The 14,438-nt window shown below is 38.6% G+C and overlaps 2 protein-coding genes across 4 annotated transcripts; both read left to right on the top strand.

The window, feature by feature from the left end:
- On the top strand, positions 1–2,946 carry LOC148742799 (ryncolin-1-like). 3 transcript variants are annotated; one of them, XR_016001180.1, is made up of 3 exons: positions 1–166; positions 1,247–2,007; positions 2,335–2,946. XR_016001180.1 is itself a non-coding variant. In XM_088759994.1 (3 exons), exons 2-3 carry the CDS (start codon positions 1,847–1,849, stop codon positions 2,563–2,565), a joined length of 264 nt encoding a protein of 87 aa, XP_088616120.1. In that variant the 5' UTR covers positions 1–166; positions 1,247–1,846; the 3' UTR covers positions 2,566–2,946. The 3 variants fall into 3 exon arrangements, 2 of the variants coding, with proteins under 2 accessions (XP_088616120.1, XP_088616123.1); XM_088759994.1 differs by having other exon boundaries at positions 2,463–2,946; XM_088759997.1 differs by lacking the exon at positions 1–166 and having other exon boundaries at positions 876–2,007; positions 2,463–2,946.
- Positions 2,947–4,962: 2,016 nt separating this feature from the next.
- On the top strand, positions 4,963–10,058 carry LOC148742798 (uncharacterized). Its single transcript, XM_088759928.1, has 4 exons — positions 4,963–5,287; positions 6,112–6,494; positions 7,802–7,964; positions 8,132–10,058. Exons 2-4 carry the CDS (start codon positions 6,174–6,176, stop codon positions 8,758–8,760), a joined length of 1,113 nt encoding a protein of 370 aa, XP_088616054.1. The 5' UTR covers positions 4,963–5,287; positions 6,112–6,173; the 3' UTR covers positions 8,761–10,058.
- Positions 10,059–14,438: the final 4,380 nt, after the last annotated feature.

Below are 14,438 nucleotides of genomic sequence, written 5' to 3'. Positions count from 1 at the left end.
AGTTTTTGTCAGCTTGAGTGTGTGGATGAGGAACGATGTCAGTCTTACAACTTTGGAACCATTGAGGGCGACTTAAAAAAATTAAAGTATCAGCTTAGCCACTGATGGATTTTCTGGATTTGCTAATTTAACAGAGGATAAAGACTTCATATTTAGAGAAATAAAGGTAAGCTAGATCTATCTTAGTACATTAACTTTGTGGCTGAATGTGCGAATCTATCTTATTATCTAAAATGATTTCGTTGATTTAAAGAGATTTTGCATTGAAACTTCACCACCTGAAATAAAGCCAGTTTGGGTTTCTATTACTTGAAATTTTCTGCGATTCTAAGCGTAAAAAATTCCTCAGAAAAAAACCCGAAAGGGGCCGAAACGCCCCTTGACCATGATTTTGGTACTTACAGGACAAGAAATTGTAGAAATATTAGAGCTCAAGACATTCGAGCGTCACCCGGTTTATTGAGTGTCACAAATTTCATTCTTGCATTTTTCAGAATACAAAAACCGTCTTGAAATAAAGGCCCCTGATCGCGAGTTTAAACATGGCTCTTGGGGGTGCTGTGGTATCCAAACAATTCGCGCGACTGAACGTGTTTACGTGCACAACTAACGGATCTTAAATTCATGACCCAAGCTTTTTGTTTGCCTAGCTTCTGAAATAATTTTTTAACTTTCCGTCTACAATTATTTTAATTAGCTTGATGAAAGCTGCAGTCGTCCATTTTTTACGAAGTCCCCTGGTCAGAAGTTAAAAAAACACGCGTTTATCGTGGCAAATAAATTTGTCTCATTAGAAGTTTTGTCGTGTAGTATCGCTGAGTATTTTAACGACTTTTGCCATATTTTGACAAGCCCTCAGCGGGCAAGTCAAAATACAAACAACGAGTAAAAATACTCAGCGATACCACACAACAAAACGTTTAATGAGAGAGTTATTATCCAACACGCGAAATTATTATTTCAGTGAGGGCGAATTACGCGGATATTTCTGGAGTACAAATATCGCGTGATTTTTGTACTCGTCTCGCGCGTTATTTGTAATCTACGAGGCAGAGTTGGATGATAATGCATGGTATTTTTAAGGACCTACTGACCATGCAAATATTTATGTGATCTGTAAAAGTTAATTTTAGGCATAGTAGAAATAGAAACGAAACAATTGTAACTCTAAAAACCTCGCAGGTGACTTTAAATGTACTACACATGCGATTCCACCTTCTAATTTCAGAGCTTTCTTTAAATTTAGAGCACCTGCGAGCAAAATGATCCGTGCACAGAGAACGAAACATGCGTGGTTGACTACAAATCAAACACTCACTTTTGTAACTTGGAGAAGCGGATATTTTGGAACAAGGTAAACGGTGATCGATAAAAAACGAGACGCTTTCAAATACCGGGGTACGGATGAAACTGGCAAACTGGCACAAGGTTAAACTGGCAACTTGAAACTTCATAAACAGTAAGATTGCGAGAAAGGACAGTGTCAACTCACCGTTAGCCAATTAGAGATCGTGCGGAAATTAACGAGTGACTTGTAACAAACGATTACTAGTCATTCTCAAAGGATTATACTTTTGGATTTTTATTCTTAAGACTACCCCAAGAACTGTTTCGACTATTATCAAAATGGTTCGACAACTGACCGTGTGTAATGGATTAGCCCTGATGAAGAAGAACCCTTCCAAGTGCTGTGTGACATGACAACTGATGGCGGAGGATGGATCATCCTTCAAAGGCGCATGGATGGCTCTGTAGACTTTTATATTGACTGGGAATAATACAAAAAAGGCTTTGGAAATCTGAAGGGCGAGTTTTGGCTTGGCAATGACTATCTTCCCCGGCCAAAATGTTGTTTCGATTTGATATGGAGGATTATGATGGCGACCGAAGATCTGCGGAGTACACGACTTTCTCTGTGGCGGACGAAAGCGATAATTATCGGGTGACGATCAATGGATACCGACGCACCTCAGGCGACGCATTGCTATCTTTCTCCAGGCCTATCAGGTATGTTAGAGGCATTTCAGTTTTTGGCGGCTACGTAGAATGAATCTTATAAAGCTAACTTATGAAAAGCCCCCGAAGAAGAACGAAATGTACTGACAACTGTCCAAAGTTGAAGATCCCCGTAGTTGATTAGCTAGGTCGATCACCTTTTTCTGCAAATGACGAATCAAATGTCAAAATATTCCATTCCGATATACAGGTATCATTGTTGATCAGATGATCCAACTTAAAGTTTGTTGCTGGCCATAATTGCACCTTCCAACGTCATGAGAATACTATTGTTCTCTGCTGCACTACTAAACATACAATGTTTCTTTTTTAATTCAGCTTACAATATCATTTATCTTTAACCCTCCTGATCAAGGATGTATATTTCTGACCGTGAAATGCTATCATCAGCATCGCCGCCCAGATCTTCCTCGTTCTCTTGCGAAATTGTTATTTTAATTTGTTAGAAATATGAGTTTTACAACCAAGGACAGAGACAACGACGTCCATAGCGATGGAAAGTGTGCAATGGTCAACAGACGGTGCTTGGTGGTACAATCACGGCCATAACGTAAATCCAAATGGTTTATATCAAGGTGGAGGATACGCACTAGGAATTACATGGCTACCATTCCGAGGACAATATCATTAACACTGAGATCTAACTTCGACCAGCTTAATTTCATTTGTAGAAGCTGCATGTAGAAGCCTTCAGCTAATTGATAATTATGGTGGTGATGATAATACTTGTATTAGGTTAGGAGTTGTCTGATGCGCAGATGAGCGAAGAAAGTTCTTAAAGAGGAAACAACGTGTACTTGTGAAAATCCGTACGATAAAAATGTGCATCAAGATGTTCATACTACACAGAAATACAAGCGTTAAAGAGAGATCATCATTATAGCCAAATTATATTTAAAGATGAATCTATTAAAACAACCCTCTTTAAAACTTACTTTATTTGGTCTTTAGCAGGATCTATTTCTATGGCGCGCAGACGTTTCTTTATGCCTGGCATGACAACTATGCAATGTCTGGAATGGATGTTGTCCAGGTTTCAATTTGTTGAAAAAGAAAGTACTCTCTTTCCATAAAGCTCGTGAATATTCATAACCAACTGACATGTAGTCTATCTTGAGAACTTTTTCTCAAAGAGACTTTTCTCATAGTGATACAGTCAGAGATTGTTCGATTAACCAAGGTGTATTTCATGAGATCTGCTGATAAACTTTTCCCTCTTTGGGGCTATTATGAAATCGACATCGCCAAATGGTGTTGAAATTTTACAAAATTAGTTGCAAATCGCTAGGTAATAACTCTTTAAGGCCTCTTTGGTTGTAGTATCGTGTGTATTTACTTCTAGCTTTTGTCTTAGCTCGGCAATACGAAGCAGCGCTACAACCGCTGAGCTACACCTATAAACAACAAGTGATTGGAATGGTTTGTTTGAGCATAATTATCGTAGTACATCTCAGAATGATAAAGTAGTGCAATGAGACATTCTGTGCATCGTAAATTTTTTGGATTACAGGAGACGAGAACGCGCGGACGAGAGTAAAAAGCAGTTTTATTATCTGCTCGATCAGAATGAATAAGTGTTGATAATCTGAACAAAGTTGAACTATTTGTTCTGCCACGATGGGTCGTTTGAGGAGCGAAGCACAACTAAATGTTTCCACAGACATTACGGTTCTTTCCCAAGCTCCTGTATTCAAGCTCTTTCAACCCTTGACAAGATCCTCTACGGAATTCGAAGAGAAGAGTGGCAGCTTAGAACACTCAAAGAAGAACCCGAAATTTCTCATGTTTGTCTCCCTATCTCATCCCTTCAAAGGGCAACAGCTCGGTAAAAACAATTTCCATTTCCGCTGACAGTAACCTCTCATCTTTAAAGAGGTATTTTTTCCTGATACCACAAACAGTTTATTAAAGAAGTTAAAAAGTAAGAAAATAGGCTGTACACATGTAAATATCACTGAAAAGTCTCAATTGAGTTGTTTCCCAACGATTTATGGCTAACTTCGTGAGGTAGAAATGTTTATTAGTATACGACTGTTCAAAAAACTTACACTTCCTTTGCACAAACGCTGCCTAAATCTATTTCTGATAAATTATCGGCGAAGAGCCTTTGATTTCTCTCTAAAATCGCTTTTTTGGAATGTACACCAAACTATCGCAATATCTTTCCCTTTAGCAACTTGCAGTGTTCTCTCCCGCTTCCCCTGGCGTTCCAAAAATCTTTGCGCAACGAAAAGGATTCGAGTAGTGCAAGTCATCTGGAGCACCTGTTTTGACAAAATTAAATATCAAATGAAAACAAAAAGCTACAGGACACGATATCGTGCAGTTTCTATGATTAATTCCTCACTACTTTGCCCACCGCGTTATTGCCTTAATTTGGTAATTTTTGCTGATTCAGCTCGCTTTGGTGCTGATTTCATGCAGCTAATTAACAATTGGATCATACGTCATCGTGCGCTCATCGAGATGTGAAGCACGCGGGAAGTTTGGAGAGCACGAAAGATGCGTAAGAGTTTTTTAATGAAAAATATCGAAGTCACGCGCAAGAAAAAAGTTTTTTTCGCGAGGCATTTGTTTGCTGACGTCACCAGCGTGTACAATGGAAAATTGAAGCACGCTCGCGCTATTGAATTTGATTGCACGAATTTACGAACTATGTTATAAATTTTCTTGTTTGTCTTCCGAGAAATTATTAAAGTTTGCTTATAATGAGGCCATTGTTCACGAGTGAAAACAAGGCTGTAGGGGGTAGTGTGGTATCCAAACAATTCGTGCGACTGACCGTGTTTACGTGCACAAAACTGACGGTCTGATCCTAATTTCACGACAGAAGCTGGTTGTTTGCCTGTTTCTGAGAAAATTGTTTCAAACTTCCGCCTACTATTGTTTTAATTAGCTTGATGAAAACTGCAGTAGTCAATCATTTGCGGCATTCCTTGATCAGAAGTTAAGAAAACGCGCGTTTTTACCATGGATATATTTATGGCATCTGAAAAAGTTAGTTTTTGGTATAGTAGAAATAAAAAAGAAACAGTTGTAACTTTAAATAACTTAGCACGTAGCTTTAAATTATGTATTGGAGAAAATTCTGTAGCATTCGATTCAATAGACTGTACATCTCAAACTCTATGTACAATGTGTGCGATCCCATCTGCTAACTTGAAACTTTGCTTTTAAAAGTAAATATTTTCAATCATTCACAATTTCAATGCTAAAGGTAAAGGGATTGACTGTAAGATTTAACCTCTATTCTTAACCATGGATTTACCTCGTAAGAGAGAAAGGTTTGTCTCTAATGTTGTTGATTTTTTTTATAACAACTGTCCGCTCTGTTTTTCTAATGATTGCAATAATAAGGAAAGTAATAATAACGATAAAAGCTTGTTCACAAGGCATCTATTATGTGTTTCTTCGCATATTAAGAGCTAAATTATGATCTCCTAGGTTAACAAATGGAAAAAACTGTTGATTTTTTTCATAACAACTGTCGGTAATTATAAAGATAATGTTGAGAAAGGTTTGTTCATAAGACCTCCATTAGGTGTTTCATCGCTCATAAATAGCTAAATAATGATCTCTGAGGTTAACACAGGGTAGCCTTTTTTATTTATATTCTTCATAACAACTGTCCGCTCTGCTTGAGATGCGATAATTAGAATAACAATGATGACAAAAGTAAGTTTATAAGACCTCAATTAGGTGTTTCCTCGCTCACAAAGAGCGAAATAATGATCTCGCAGGCCGTAACAGTTATTAATTTATTTATGATAACTGTCCGCTCTGCCTGGGGTAGGAGTAATTACAATAATAATGACGATGAAGGTTTGTTGCTAAGGCCACCATTAGGTGTTTCTTCGCTCGTAAAGAACTTGTTAATGATCTCTCGGGCTAACACAAGGTATGCCTTTCATGTTATTTAATTTTTTTATAACAACTGACCGCTCTGCGTTGGGTATGACAATAATAGAAATATTGATGACAGTTTTATTTACAAACCCCTGGAGCGCATTATTGGCGTCCTATGGGCTAATAATTATTATCAAGTGCTGCAAAAAATGTCTTCATTTTAAAATGCTCCTCCCTCTGCTAACGCAGGTCAGAAAGTCAAGGAAATTTTGACCTGAATTTACGTGCAAAGCATTCTACGAAGACCGAACATGCGTCTGTGGATAATTAATCTCGTTTGTGCCGCTGTGTATGGAATAAACCGTATTTCAGAACCAGATCTGAGAGCTGTGAACTTTGCCGACAAGATAGAAGGACAAAAGCTGAACGGAAGCCTGATAAGAGAACTTGAAGTGGATTCGGAAAGTTCCTGTCAGCTTGAGTGTGTGGATGAGGAGCGATGTCAGTCTTACAACTTTGGAACCATAAAGGGCGACTCAGAGAAATTCGAGTGCCAACTAAGTGCCTCTGATCGATTTGCTGCATTTGCTAACTTCACTGAGGATAAAAATTTCATATACAGAGGAATAGAGGTAACCTAGACCTGTCTTAGTGTATAAGCAATGTTTGACTCAATGTTTGAATATTATCATCTGAAATCGTCGCTGGACCTCTTTACAATGTTTCCTAACTCTGATGCAATAACCTTCCTCTACTTAACGTATGTCGCTAAAGGATTTAAGAATCCAAAGATCTTGCGACAATCTAAAGAGAAATTTTCTGAAGTTTGCGTTGGGGAAAGAAACCTAGAAGATCCCTAATAAAAAACAAAACAAAAAACCAAAAAACCAAAAAAAAAAATAGTAAAAAAACTGAACTGTTTTCATTTTTGTAACGAAGAGCTAGTAATCCAATACACACAATGCGGAAAAGAAACATAGCTCTATTTTCCACAAAAATTCTATATTAACATTTTGGCGTTATCCTATCCGTAGTAAGTTGTCGATATATAAAAGTTTTGCCTTGTCGCAAGTTCGCGCCCTCAAAGTAAAACAAGTTCTCCCCATGAGATAAAGGAAGGTGCCCAGTTCTAAAAACTTGCTACCGTCGTTAGCACCAAAAATTTGTCAAATAGAGGAAGAACGCAATACTTTAGCGGCTTTACATTTAACCGCACCTGGCTAGCTCAATTGGTTAGGGCGCTGGATTGTGTTGTACGGGACAAATGACAAAAACTCCCTGATGGTGAAGGATACCCATGCATCTCTAGACAACCAAATTTTGTGTTGTGTGGTCGTGGGTTCAGGCCCCAGCCGGACAAATACTCATGGTCTTAAAATAACTGAGGAGAATTTGCTACCTTTCTATAATATCAAGAAATGAATAGATATTCTAATCTTCTCGGATAAGGACGAATAAAACCGTAGGTCCCGTCGCGTGGGTTAGGGGTAGGAGATGTTAATTTCCCACGCACGAGATTACTGTGTGGTGGATGTGCTCCCCGGGGTGGGATGGTGAGATGGTGGGTACAAAGGGGTTAGGTGTTACTTGGGACGAAAGTTCTGTTCCTTTCCTCTGCCATTCCCGTGGCAGGAGCAATCTAATTTGTGTAGTAGTCGTGCGTCAATAAACCGCACATTCATAAATTGCCATGTTGCTTGAACTTGACGAAGAGAAAAAAAGACCTTCGGTTTTGAGTGAGAATTTAACCTCGTGCATATGGCACCGATAATGTACTCGAATTTAAAATAGATGGCAGTTAATATTTTTATATCCTATGATTTCTATCTTGTAAATTGGTATTCAGGGTAGTATTGGAGCCATCCCTTTCACCTGACCAAATTTTGTTTGCCTTAATTCAATTTTCTGAACCTGTTTTCATCACGTAATTTGCTTTTAGGGTAAAAACGCTGCTAAATGTTCAGCGAGTATCGCCGGTACTGTTCGTAACAATACTTTCCGAAAGGCCTGGGAATGGTGTAATGGTGAGGTTTGGCTATCAGTGGTGATTGGTTTGTTCGCTACTGAACCAGGACGTCACTGTCTTGATATTTTAAAATCAGGTGAGTTTAAGATTAAGCGAATCAATCATTTGAAAAAAAACTATATGTGAAATAATAACATGGTCTTGAAAAGAAAAAGATAAGCGCGAACTTTCCTCTTTGATACTAAATAATGTAATTTTGGTCCTAGTTTAAAAGTAACTTCAGATTATTCTTCATTATTTCAGGTCAAAGTCGCGGTAGTGGACTTTATTGGATCGATCCAAACGGTGGTTCAACAAATGACTCTTTCCAAGCTTTCTGTGACATGGAGACCAATGGTGGAGGCTGGACACTAATTTCCACGAAAGTGTCTCCAAGCTTCCCCTTTATCAAAACAGCCTTCCTAGCATCAGCTGCAGAAACTACGGATGCAGATGCATCGAGTCACATCCACCCTGACATGGGGGACTGGGAAGAAGTCATGTTCCGGTTCAGCGACGTCAATACCATCCGGGTTATTTATAACAGGAAGGCAGGCGCTCCAAACAAGGACAAAACAGACTTCGAGAAGTTCTTGATGGGGACAACTTTCGACCATGAGGAATGGACCATCCACGGTTTTTCCAAGTACAGCCCAGCAGATCAAAACAAGAGGAATCCCTCTTCTGGTTTTGTTACAATATCACGTTTCCACTTCGATTCAAACTACGGGATATCTGAAAGCCATGATAGCACAGACAAGTGGATTGACATGTGGGTCTCTGTTGACGGCTCAAACAACTACATCACTTTTGACGATAGCCGCGCTGTTGGTACCAAGTGTATCGCGGGCTACTGTTACCTGAACAAACCAATCTGGGTAATGACGAGGTAGTTAAAGAACTGTAGCTGAAAGTAAGAAAAGGCGCTCTCAAGTTTTTGTAAGGTGATGCCTTTGCAATTATTCTATGCTGCCACAACTAGCCATAGTTGTTGTATTAGTAAAAATAACTAGTTAAAAGCCTTGATAAGTTGTCGATCGTTAGAGAAAATTATTATAATCTCGGTGTAACTGCCTAAAATAAGAGTTTTTAAAGATGCAGATGTACAGATTCTTATTGTGTTTGCCATTAACCTATATCTTCTTCTTATTGTGAAATACCCCCTAATTTTAAGATTCTCGGTGCCTCGACCCTTCTGATATGTTTTAGAAATGCAAAATCTCAATTTGATGTTGTTTCCCTTTCCATGTTTGCTATTAAACGAAATTCTCATTTGTTAGCTCAGGCCCAACTTTATACCTCTGTTTCTCTTTCGTTCCACATTTATCCCGACCGAGTGATATCGTGTATTAAAATTTAGAGTTGCTTGAAATATTTAATGACTCATTTCAAATGAAAGAGACACGCACTCTTAATCCCGAGATTTTGAAAAAAATGCAGTTGTTTAAGGAAATATGATAGGATTAAAAATTGAAGCGTAGCCAGGATGAGACATATTAAAATACAGCGAGAACGTTCTCTGGCCAAAAGTTTTAGAAATCATAAGCTTCGGCTGTCGATCTACAGCCTCATGTCCACGGATGCCGGGAAGGCTGTAGATCGACAGCCGAAGCTTATGTTTTCTAAAAGTTTTGGCCAGAGGACGTTCTCGCTGTATTTTAAAGTTTGATAGGGTTAGACAAAGTCAACTTCAGTACTATTTATCATAAAAGAAAAGTTGTAAGGAGTAATTGACTGTCTCCGATTTAAACATGGATGTCTCCGAAATGAACACGGCTCCCTTTAGTTCGTTATTTTTAAGGTAACCTAAAAGTACAATTATCTTTATTTTCTTTACTATTTTCATATGACTACATGGCTTTTTGTGTTTGGTTTTTTTGTTTTTCATTATTCGCACTGGTTTCAACTTAATTTCTGGTTAAAGCAAGTTGGATCGCTTCTTAATGTCTCCCCACGCATTTTAGTGACGAGTTTTACCTACAATGGTGACACGTTTTACCTACAATGGTGACATATGTTCGGCCTTACCGTGCCTGATTGTGCTTAGTGCAATAATAAGGTTTTGGAAACTGTCTTTTGAGTTGTCACATTAAAGGAGGGAAAGTTATCAGAATATAGTGAGCCTCATTTTGCGTACGGTCCACGAAGATGCTATCTTTGAGTTCCTCGGTGCTTGCGCTTTTGTTTCTCAGTTGTCTTGTTGATATTTCTGTGATGTTAGGAGTTGTATTTCATAACCCGGTGCATTGGAATTCAGAGGTGGTTGATGGTATAATGGCTGTCACGCCGCCAATCCAAATGGTTTGTACTAAGGGGGAGGTACTGCACAGGGAGTAACTTGGCACTCATTTCGAGGGCTTGATTATTCGTTAAAGCACATGGGGATGAAACTTCGACCAGCATGATTTTATGATTTTAACCGCCTCCCGGTTAGCTAAATGGATAAAGCGCTGGACTGATGTGCGGGAGGTCGAGGGTTCGAGCCCCGGCCGGACCAACACCCAAGGTCTTAAAATAATTGAGAAGAATATGCTGCCTTTTTATAACATCAAGATATGGTTGAGATATTGTAGTCTTCTCGGATAGGGACGAATAAATGGAGGTCCCGTCTCCTGCAGGGTTAGGGGTAGGAGACGTTAATTTCCCACGCACGAGATTACTGTGTGATGGATGTCCTCCCCTGCATGGGATGGGATGGGTGGGTTGTTGTCTTGTATTTCACATGAGCCTCTGGCTCGGGCAATATGGGTAACCATGCCCCACGTAAAATACATTAAACTTTGACTACAGGATAACGGGAGCTGCGTCTGTAAAAGTTTCGCAAACTGTATCTCTTCAGAGTTGAAGATATCTTCAATGCGAGAAGAAATTCTTGACTAAGCTTCTGATGATTGTATAATGGCGTATATGCGAGTTAGCCATAACGAAGACAGAGTGTGCCAAATTAAAGATACAAAAGTTCCTCATCTGTGATACAGTAGGGACAGGGCGATTTTATGTGCCTAATATGTAACATTTCAATCTAAGGTACACATTGAATGGGACACATTAATACTGGGTTATTGTAACATAGCATCTGTGCATTCTTATCGTAAACCTTCTGATAAAATTCGATTCTCATAATCAGTTTGAGGGAATCATAACTGGATATCGAATGAATGTTTAAAGGATCTTTTTTATCCCTTGGATCACCTTAAAGTCTTTGCTCGACGAATCCACCATTGGCGAATTACTCAACAAACTGTAAGACAACTCCTGAAATTAATTCCCTGATACTTTTCCCACCGTGTTTTTGCCTTTAATTAATAGAATCGCGTCAGTGAATAAAATTTCGCATTGTCATTGGTTAAACAACAAAGCGAGGCATTTAGCGTGGAATTACGAATTGAAAACGAGGCTGAGTGATACTGTTTCATATTTACGTATGCATAACAACTATAAGTAATGCTTTTTTCTTTTTTTCTTATTCTGTTATGCGATTCAAGAAAAATCCAGTACTTGACTCGTGAATTGCGTGTTAACTTGCCTTAGAAAACCGATATCGCACTCATCGCTACGCAATTCGTGCGATATCGGTTTTCGCGTGCAATGTAATGCGGAATTCCCTCGTCAGGCTATGAATTTTCTTATAGAAGTATGCTAATTCGGCTTGTTCTGTCACCAATTTCAAGCCCTTGTGTTTAATTGTCTTGTTTATCGTCCGATCAATTCACTAGAGGTTTGCTTCCATAGGGGTCATTGACTTCACCACGACAGGACTGAGGAGGGCTAAGCTGGATGTGACTGACGTGACACAATTGACCGGCGAATCTTAGTTTATGACCGACGCTGTTTTGTTGCCTTTCTTTTTAGAAAAGTGCGTTAGTTTCTTAGACAGAAATTGTTTTGATTAGTTGGGAATTGAATACTTTAGTAGCCACTTTTGAATAAGTTGTTTGACCCAAGTTAAAAAGATATCAAAACAATAGTAACGTCACAAATGTTGCTTGGTGTTTTGCACTTTTCAGAAGGATCGGCCAGAGTGGATAAACCTAATTTTAATTAAAGTATAATGAAAAGGAAAGTTCTAATAACATTAAATTGAGGAGATGGTAAATTCAACGATTGCGAGGTGAGTCAAAGACCGCATAAAAAGTGAAACAACTAAACATGTACCTGTGGGCCTTTGTGGTGTTCCCACTCGCAGGTCTCGCACAAGGTTCAAATCGCTTTTTGGAGCCTGATCTTAGGGCTGCTAACTTCGCAAAGGCGATAGAAGATAGAAAACTCAACGGGGGAATCCTAAGAGAGGTTGAAGTGGTATCTGAGATCTCTTGTCAGTTTGAATGTACCTCTGAAGACCGATGTTTGTCATACAACTTCCTTCCCATCCATGGCAATGAGACGAGCAGATGTCAACTAAGTGACTCTGACCGATTTGTTGGTCGAGAGAATTTTACAAAAGAAGATGGAGCATTGTATAGAGGAGCACAGGTGGTAATATTGCTTCGAGTTTATGTTACAGGGCTATAAGGCTTAGAATTTGTAAAGAGATTTTATTTGTTACAAATTGAATGTCGGCCGGTTCGTAATGTGTCATAGGCGTAATTTAGTAACAAGTCTCATGCTTTTTCCTAGAAGCGGCCTTTCACATTTTCGCTGATTGTTTGAAATTTCAATGAGTTTAGAATTCTTTACAAATCAGAATTATTGGAATTATTTCTTGAAAAAATGGGTAGAAAACTTTTTAGATAATGCACGCCTCTGGTTCAGATCAACAAGATGTGTAAACTTCGATAGAACGCTGGAGCCGTCAGTCTTTTTTAAAGTAGTCAACTACAGGTTGACGATGAACTGCGTGTTTTGAACTGCTTACCTAAGCATCATAGCAGTTTCCATAGAAACCAATATCTTTCCTAAGGGATTAGTCCCTTAGAGCACCTGTTGTAAAACTGATATGAGTTCATAATACAGAAGAAAGGAGAAAACACACAAGAATCCTTTACCATGAAATGACTTTAATAAATTGAGAAAAGTGTTGAATTTCCAACAGAAGATTTGGCTGGACGAAATGAAGTTTTAAGGAATGCGAAAGAAGTTGACATAGCATTGGATCTCACCTTAAATTGAAAAGAGTCCTCTTTCAATTTTTGGAAATACAGTCCAACCCCTATTAAGTGGAGATAGAAACTGGCCGCTTAATAGGGTTGGCCGCTAGGGGTTCGTTAGGAATTGGTCCGAAACTTACGTAAAACGTCCATGTATTCAATTATAAGCATGCTTAAAGGATTGTAAGCTCTGCTTGACGCAATAAAGCGTTTTAAAATCGAACAAAACCAATTTTAAGTAAATGCTGAGATAAGGTCACAACATGAATCAGCTACATTGAAAAGTTAGCGACATGTAACGACATGGTAATATTAATTCAGTGATTAATTGCATAAGTTCAATTTTAAGGAAATCTGACGATGAGGTCTCAACATGAACCAAATAACACATATGAAATTCTCGATATTGAAAAAACTATCATATATGTCGCAAAAGGAAAAGATCGTTACTTGAAATAAGCACGCGTATTTGATTTTGGGTGGCCGCTTAACAGGGATAAAAAACAGTAAAAACCTCCATCGGGACGACCAAAAGGTGGCCGCAGTCGCTTAATAGGGGTGGTCGTTTAATAGGGGTTTCATTTATAGTATTTAACTGAAAATAATTTCGTGACTTTAATAACTGGCCGCTTAATAATTAAGGGGTGGCCGCTTAATAGGGGTTGGACTGTATATAGATTGATAAAACTTGTTTCCTTAATTTAGAGCACCTGCGAAGAAAGTGATCCTTGTAAATAGAATGAAAGATGTGTTGTTGACCAGAAATCAAACACTTACTTCTGCAAGTGTGTCAAGGGTAAGTAGAAACCCAAGAGAATTTTGTTGTCAAACAGCCAAGGAAGGGTTCATTATGAAGGATCATAATTACCCTGAGAAGTAAATAAGGGAAATGGTGAAGAGAAAAATCAGTTTAAGAAAGAGATATACGTACAGGATGCTCTTAATCAAGAGATGTGCTATTAACTGCGACTTCAAATATGAGATAGCAACGTCCAGCTGACATTAAGAACTTGGTAGTCGATTATCACGGAATGATGTGAGGGCTAAATGTCTTTTACTTACTGACAGAGTGGGAGGCAGTAGGGCGAAAATATTTAACTCAGGTTCATTATATATAGGCTGAGCGCAGCGAGGCCTCTACGTCCTGACCACAAGCTGAATGTCTCCCCGTTTGGCCCTGGTCAGTAAATAAGCTCTTTAGCATTTCTTAACAATCATTTAAACTTTTAAAACTTTTGGCTCAGCTTAAATAGGACCCCATCAAGAATCACACGAGGAACAACCACAAAAAAGATTTAGTCAAAAAGATGTTCTCCTTTTTTCTGGTAAGAACAAGAAACTGAGAATTCGTCGAAAAACGGGACTCATTTTCGTATTTTTGTTGTCTTCTAATTTTAAGTCTTAAGAAAGAAATCCCATGTTTCAGGAGAAATTATATATTAAAAAAAAACAGTATGTTTCGCGAAAAAGTCGAAAAAGCTAGA

This window comes from Stylophora pistillata, chromosome 1, assembly GCF_964205215.1.
Source record: "Stylophora pistillata chromosome 1, jaStyPist1.2, whole genome shotgun sequence".
NCBI classification, from domain to species: domain Eukaryota; kingdom Metazoa; phylum Cnidaria; class Anthozoa; order Scleractinia; family Pocilloporidae; genus Stylophora; species Stylophora pistillata.
Note: the sequence above shows the minus strand (reverse complement) of the source record. Positions and strands in the feature narration are given on the sequence as shown.

Bases quoted from the DNA above. Each gene is read 5' to 3' on its own strand.
- LOC148742799 (XM_088759994.1), top strand. From the start codon at position 1,847: ATGTTGTTTCGATTTGATATGGAGGATTATGATGGCGACCGAAGATCT. The intron at 2,008-2,462 runs GTATGTTAGAGG...TTAATTTGTTAG, and splicing joins TCTTTCTCCAGGCCTATCAG to AAATATGAGTTTTACAACCA.
- LOC148742798 (XM_088759928.1), top strand. From the start codon at position 6,174: ATGCGTCTGTGGATAATTAATCTCGTTTGTGCCGCTGTGTATGGAATA. The intron at 6,495-7,801 runs GTAACCTAGACC...ATTTGCTTTTAG, and splicing joins TCATATACAGAGGAATAGAG to GGTAAAAACGCTGCTAAATG. The intron at 7,965-8,131 runs GTGAGTTTAAGA...TCATTATTTCAG, and splicing joins TCTTGATATTTTAAAATCAG to GTCAAAGTCGCGGTAGTGGA.